This window comes from Mustela erminea, chromosome 8 (genome assembly GCF_009829155.1).
Source record: "Mustela erminea isolate mMusErm1 chromosome 8, mMusErm1.Pri, whole genome shotgun sequence".
Taxonomy (NCBI): Eukaryota; Metazoa; Chordata; class Mammalia; order Carnivora; family Mustelidae; genus Mustela; species Mustela erminea.
In genome coordinates this window covers 114,353,708-114,361,154 of record NC_045621.1, presented here as the reverse complement: position 1 = coordinate 114,361,154, position 7,447 = coordinate 114,353,708, and the positions used below count along the sequence as shown (strand labels likewise).

The 7,447-nt window shown below is 49.9% G+C and overlaps 1 protein-coding gene across 1 annotated transcript in view; it reads left to right on the top strand.

The window, feature by feature from the left end:
• The first annotated feature begins 3,613 nt into the window (after positions 1 to 3,613).
• Positions 3,614 to 7,447, top strand: part of ARHGEF4 (Rho guanine nucleotide exchange factor 4) — a 250,864-nt gene continuing 247,030 nt past the window's right edge. Inside the window, 1 exon segment of the mRNA XM_032354033.1 lies at positions 3,614 to 3,814. Within this exon segment, the coding sequence (XP_032209924.1) occupies positions 3,776 to 3,814 (39 nt within the window). The 5' untranslated portion in view covers positions 3,614 to 3,775.

The following is a 7,447-nucleotide window of genomic DNA, read 5'->3' as shown; positions in this document are numbered from 1 at the left end:
TCTCCTGATAGCCCTTGGAGGAAAGCAGAGTGGGCTCCCCCTGGGCCTTCCCTAATTCCTTTCTGTGCTTCCCACAAACCAGTATTTCAGGATCCCAGTTCAGTTTGGAAGTCCCTGAGGAAAATATGTCAGGTTGTCCCAAGATCCCATGAAAATCTGACTTACAGAGTTGGGCATGACTGAGCCAAGGTTGTAAGGGCAGGAAAGCCCCTCTCTTGGGCACAGCTTCCTGGACCATCCAAGAGGGGACACCAATGTTGCCACATCTGTCTGATGGCTGGCCACCAGCAGCTATGTCTCCTTGGTCATCTGAACCAGCTCTCTGTAGAACTGCCCTTATATTGGGGTTCATTTGGTCTTTGTTCAGCACTTCACATTCACCCTAGAGAACAGCACCATTTGATATCAGCCTGGCTTTCCAACCTGAGGAGCTCTTTTAAGTTCTGTTCCTAGTATGTCTATGATTTGTCGCCCATTTGGTGACAGCAGTGCATGCAGGCCAGCTTCTTACCAAGAAAGCTGAAGGCTCATCCTCTCCCTGCTTCAACGCCCCACAGCAGGCACATAACTGGAGACTCCAGCAATCCTGGGCTTCACGTCTTGGAAGCTGATCCGGGTCCAGGAACAGAAGGGCCACTGGCAGAGACTGAGGCAGGCCAATGGTTAGGAACAAAGTAGAAGTGTCTGGGGCTGAAGCATGTTGAGGGAGAGGACTCAGTACTGAACACTCCAAAGGGGTGGTTTCTCTTGCAAAGTCTTGGCTGTGGCTGCCAACTGCAATGGCTGACAACTGACGTGGCTGCTTCTCCGGTTTCTGCCTCTTCCCTGAGTCAGCATCCCTCTACCTGCCTGTGGACTTGTGACCTACTCCACAGTCTTCCAGAAACCCCATCCTGCAAGGTTGATGGTAGGGGCCAGTTGTCTTTTTTGACCCAGCTCCTGGTTGGTGGTGCTGGCCCAACTATATGTGTACTTGGGGACTTGGGACTGAGCTGTAAAGCAAATGAAGGACAGTCATTGGTGAGGGAAGCACAGGGCACTCCTGGGCCCTGTCTGTGCCAGAGCCCATGCTGTTCCCGTTGTCCCAGTGCCTCTTTGTATCTGGTGCAATGTTTTGTCTCTGACCACTTGACTCACCCCCTGACTTGCTGAACCTGCTTCAGTGCTGTATGTGACAGATTCAAAATTGGGATCATAGAATTTAAACACTGTGCTAATTGGGAACACACACTCTTTAATTCCACAATACAATCAAATTCTCTCAAAGTCATGTTCCTGAGAAGGAAAACTCAGACATAAGATTACATTTAACTTACATCCCCTTGAGCATCCAGTATTGCCATTTTCCCCAAGACTGCTGACAGATTAAATGGAAGAAGATATGGCAAGGACCTAATCCAGGGCTGAGACACCTTAGGTGCTTGTAAATGGAAGCTTGTTAAATGTAGGATGGCTGTTATCTGATCTGGGGTCTGTATCTCTGCTACATTCTGAGGCTGGCCCAACCACCAGTTCCTGGTCCAAGGGTTCTCTGAATGGCAGTCCCAATCAGCAGCAGCAGTGTCACTTGGGAACTTGTTAAAATGTAAATACTTGGGCTCCACCCTAGACTACTATCTGGAAACTCTGGGGTTGGCTTAGAAGCCTGTGTACCACCCTTCAGGTGGTTCTGATGCCTGTTCAAGTCTGAGAAACTGTGATCCAGGGCTTCCTTTGCTGGTCAGAGAAGTCATCCAGATAATGCTGGGATCTGTGGCTAGGTGTTTGTGTATTTTTACTGGACTACCCCCCCAGCCCCCACCATAGCACCTGAAGGCTTCAAAAACAGGAAACTAACATTTTCTGAGTATCCATGAGCTTTAATTTCTCTGTAATCTCCATAGAAGCCCCATCAAGCAGGTCTTCCTCTCCCAGATTAAAAAAAACAGGTTTATAAGAGCGCCTGGGTGGTTCAGTTGGCTAAGTAGCCCAGTCTGATTTTGGTTCAGATCATGATCTTGGGGTCCTGGGATGGAGCTCTGAGTCAGGCTCTGTGCTCATCTAGGAGTCTACTTGAGGATTTTCTCTCTTCCTCTGCCCCTCTTCCCACTCATGAGCACTCTCTCTCTTTCTCTCACTTTCAAATAAATAAATCTTAAAAAAAAAAAGAAAGAAAGAAAGAAAGAAACCAGTTTATAAGGGAGACCAAGATCATACTGTTTGTGCAGAGCACAGCCAGGCATCCAAATCCCACGCCCTTCATACATGCCTGCAAATCCCATGCCTTTCCTCATACCACCATGAGCCTCAGGGACAGGCAAGCAAAACCAAGCATGGACCCTGGGTAATGGAGAGTAGGGTTGGGGACCAAGACTTTCAAATGATCTCATGGCCTTCTCCTCTGCTTCCAGACCCCACAAACTCTGAGCATTCAGGCTTTCTGTTCTGGTCTAGCTGCTCTGAGGGTCTGGGAAGAAGTAGAGGTAGGTTGGGTGTGGGGATGGGGGTGCGGGAACCACTCCACCAGGCAATACTAGATATGAGCTGCTGATCAGGAACAGCATTCTAAAGGGCCAGGAACTGGGGAGGGGTGTAAGCATGGGCAGGGATATGCAAAGCCAGTCTGGTTAGATGCTACAAGCATCCATAGGTCTCTGGATACCAGACATGATAGGCCTGCAGCAGGACTGCAGTATGACACCCATTGGGCCCTTGGCATTTCTCTTTCCTGGGTCCCCCTTTATATATTTAACATTTGTTTTTCACAACTGTGTATAAAGATGAATCTAATCCAGGCTGGATATTGTTAACATTATTATTTTACTCAGGTCCTTTCTTTTGTTTTTAAAAGCAATTAAAATTAAAACATTTTAGTTGGTTCATAACAATATTGTGGTCTTAGTGGCCAGTGGGAGTGTGTCTCCCAGATAGGCCTCCTGTCCCTAAACCCCACAGAGAAAACAGCCAGGACTTCTCCTTACCCTTTAGCAGCTCCAGATAGCAGCTCTGCCCTATTTAAGGGATGATTCTCCACTTACCTTCGACCTACAGGAGCATACCTGGAACCCTAGGGAGAGGAGCAAGAGTGCGTTTTGGACCAAGAATTAGGTCTCAGAGATTCTACCATACTTACTGCCCACCAGATGTGTGAGCTCAGACATGTTGCTGAGCCTCTATGGAGCCCAGTTTCCTCACGTGGTAAATGAGAACGTTGGGCAAACGCTCATTAAATTCTCAAACATTGAAAAGCAAAGCTCTCAGGCAGAAGAGAGGCCGCTCCTTCTCCGGAGTAGGGGCAGAGACAAAGTCGTCTGATGAGGGCCTGGTGGATAGGCCCAGGGACCCAGCGCGATGCGCGCCTGTGTTCTGTAAGTGCAGATGCCCAAGGCGCGGATTCACTTGTCCTTTCTTAGAAAACTCTCCTAGCTCCCAATCCCAGCAGGAACTTCGCGGGAAGGTGTGTGTGTGAGTGGGGGAGGGCGGGGAAGGGGGTGTTTGGGGGGGTGTTCCCTGGTCCCTGGCCCGGGTCCCCGGATGGCCCCGAGTCTCCAGTTCTGCGGGTGACCCACACCCAGAGCGAGCAGGGCTGGCACCCCGGCGCGTCCCCTGAGACCCGCAAGTGCCCGGAGTGGCCCTGCGTGGGAGGCGGGGCGTGTCGGCGGCCCGCGGCGGGCGCCAGGGCGGGGCGCTGGCTGGCATTCCGGGAGTGCAGGCTGGGCAACCAGGTTCTCTGTCCTGCCGGCTGGCTTCGGCGCCCTGGCTTTGCGCGCCTCGGAGCAGCGCCCCGCGGGCCACCATGCTCAGCGTCGTGCACTTTCTCCGGAGCTTCTTCAAGGTGAGAGGAAGCGTCCGCGGCCCGGTGGTGGGTGCCGGTCAGCTTCTGGCCGCGGGTGGGGAGGGCCGGAGTGCTCCGCTGCGCCCTGGGCCAACTGCTGGGCATCGGGTGGGTGGGGGCACTTGACCACAGCTTTCCGACGTGCCGACCAGGAGACCGAGAGTGTGGCCTCCCCAAACTCAGGGAAGAAGAGGTGCGGCATCGGAGGCTCCCGCGGACCAGCCTCTTCCAGGGAGGCAGACCGCCTGATGCACGGCCTCACCGGCACTTACTAGCTCTCCGCAGGCAGGGCGCTGAGCAGCCTAGGCCCGTGCAGGACCACCAGTTCTAGGAAGAACAGCTTGTGCCTGACACCGTAGGTGCCCAGGAAGTGGTTGGTATTATTATTACCTCCGCTGAGGGTGCCCAAGGGTACTAAGGGAGGGTACCACGGAGGTTGGGGCACCATTTTGAGGAAGATGTGTCTAAGCAGGAGGAGGGGAACAGGAACCTAAGAGAGTGTTAGACTTTTGCCCAAGGTATACCATCCCCAGACCCAAAGTCCCTGACCATTCTCAAGTGGCCACAGGGACCCATTCATCTGGGATGAACCAAGGGTACTCTCTACCTCCCCTGCCCCCAACGGAGATTCCCCAGGTGAGCAGTAGGCTCCAAGGCACTATCAGAGGGGTGGCCATCTGCAGATTGCCAAGCTCCACCTCCCTAGTCGAGCCAAGTGGGAGGTGGGTGGGAGGGAGGCTGGATGGGGATGGCTCTGACTGCCAAAACAACTGCATACAAAAGAAGCAGAGAAGACCTGCCAGAGTGACAGCCAGAGGAGTGGGCTGTGATGAATGGGGCCAGACCAGACAGAAGGCCTGTCCATGGGGAGAGGTCCAGCTCTGTTTGGCTGGGAGGCTACCTTCTCCTAGAGGTGCAGACTGAACAGGTGAGTTGAGGGATTGAGCTCTCTCACTCTGAGAGCTCTGGGGGAAAGTGGCAAGAGGCTAGATGACCCAGGGCTGGACATGCGCTCAGCTGCCTTGAACCCATTCCTCAGCCAGTGTGGAATAGAAGAGCAGCCTGTGGATGCTCACACCTTCTGGGATAATCACCTGTTTACAAACATCAGCAGAGGATTGGGATGGAATTTTTCAGGCTTGTAGGGTACTCACTTAGGTTAGTGAGTGCAGGAGATGCCTTTAGAGAACGCAAGAGGCTGGCTGGTGTCAGAGCTATGGCTCCGAGCACACAGGCCTTCCCTTTTGAATTCTTATTTGATCACCAACAGGGTATAGGATCTTGGGACATAACCACTTTGGTCTTTATTTTCCCATTTCAAAATTGTGGATAGTAAATCCCCACCTTCCAGGGTGGGTGAGAGGATCTTATTATAAAATGTTGTGTTTTTATAAAGAGATGAGTCTGGGATCCTGTTCCTTCCCCACCCATGGTATTGGTGATAGCAAGTTACCTGGGTGAGGGGAAGCTGGCCAAGCAGACTCTGAGATGCCCCCACTGGCCACAGAAGCTCATGGAACAGGCAGGTGTAGATGGGGAAGAGGTTGTTGGATATCTCAGGGCAGCCACCTTGCCCACCTACTGATTGGAGCCTCCTTGGAAAGGGGAATCTTTGGGAAGGTATTCTTTTTTTTTCTTTTTTTTAATTAATTTATTTTTTTTAACTAAACCTATAATGTATTTTTATCCCCAGGGGAACAGGTCTGTGAATTGACAGGTTTATATATTTCACAGCACTCATCATAGCACATATCCTCCCCAATGTCCATATCCCCACCACCCTCTCCCGTTCCCTGTCCCCCCAGCAACCCTCAGTCTGCTTTTTGAGAGTGAGTCTTTTATCGTTTGTCTCCCTCCCAATCCCACCTTCTTTCATTTTTTCTTTTCCTACTCCCCAACCCCCCAACATTGCATCTCCACTTCTTCATATCAGGGAGATCATATGATAGACTTATTCCGCTAAGCATAATACCCTCTAGTTCCATCCACGTCGTCGCAAATGGCAAGATTTCATTTCTTTTGATGGCTGCATAGTATTCCATCGTGTATATATACCACATCTTCTTTCTCCATTCATCTGTTGATGGACATCTAGGTTCTTTCCCGAATTTTGCTATTGTGGACATTGCTGCTATAAACATTCGGGTGCACATGCCCCTTTGGAGCACCACATTTGTATCTTTAGGATATATATCCAGTAGTGCAATCACTGGGTCATAGGGTAGCTCTATTTTCAGTTTTTTGAGGAACCTCCACACGGTTTTCCAGAGTGTTTGTACCAGCTTGCATTTCCACCAACAGTGTAGGAGGGTTCCCCTCTCTCCACATCCTTGCCAGCATCTGTAATTTCTTGACTTGTTAATTTTAGCCATTCTGACTGGTGTGAGGTGGTATCTCAATGTGGTTTTGATTTGTATTTCCCTGATGCCAAGTGATGTGGAGCATTTTTTCATGTGTCTGTTGGCCATCTGGATGTCTTCTTGCAGAAATGTCTGTTCATGTCCTCTGCCCATTTCTTGATTGGATTATTTGTTCTTTGGGTGTTGAGTTTGTTAAGCTCTTTATAGATTTTGGATAGTAGCCCTTTATCTGATATGTTGTTTGCAAATATCTTCTCCCATTCTGTCAGTTGTCTTTTGGTTTTGTTAACTGTTTCCTTTGCTGTGCAAAAGCTTTTGATCTTGATGAAATCCCAATAGTTCATTTTTGCCCTTGCTTCTGTTGTCTTTGGCGATGTTCCTAGGAAGAAGTTATTGCGGTTGATGTCGAAGAGTTTGCTGTCTGTGTTCTCCTCAAGGATTTTGATAGATTCCTTTCTCACATTGAGGTCCTTCATCCATTTTGAGTCTATTTTCTTGTATAGTGTAAGGAAATAGTCCAATTTCATTTTTCTGCATGTGGCTGTCCAATTTTCCCAGCACCATTTGTTGAAGAGGCTGTCTTTTTTCCATTGGACATTCCTTGGGAAGGTATTCTTAAGGGACACACGATCTCACATTCTCAACCTGTTCCAGGAGGCCGTACTACCCTTCCTTGTGCCCAGACTCCAGTGCTTGTCCTGAGATACCTCAGACTTCTATCTCTGTACATATAGTGCAGATCCGATGTACCTCTCAGAGGATCTCCCTTTCTACTATCCTTCGGAGCCACCCACAGAAGGGCCCTAATACCATCACAGTCTACTTCTGGCTGTGCAGGTATATCTTGCAGAGCCACCTGTAAGCACAGTTCACACATGTTCTTCTTCAGACACTGGTCATAAAGAATGCTCTAGGAGGCCACAGGTGCAGGAGGTGAAGGGAACCACTTGCTCAGATCACTTCCTGATCCCGCCTGAGACTGTATTGACCAAAAAATTTGATGGGAATCTGATTTGGTTGTTGGTTGATTAAGAACACTGCTTTGTGCTAGGAAACTCAGATCCTTGGATCCCACATTCAGACTCTGGTAGCAGAGACACAGTCAGTCTCCACCAAAGCCCAGGCCAAGAGCAGCCCCTTGAACTCCAGGTCCTGGGTAAGACTTCTGTTGGGACTTGCTGCAGACTTTACATAGTGTCTGGCTCTGCCATGGACACTCTCATGCTGTGGGGTCCCACAGATGGATAGAGTCATTGTTTTTGCTTTAGGAATG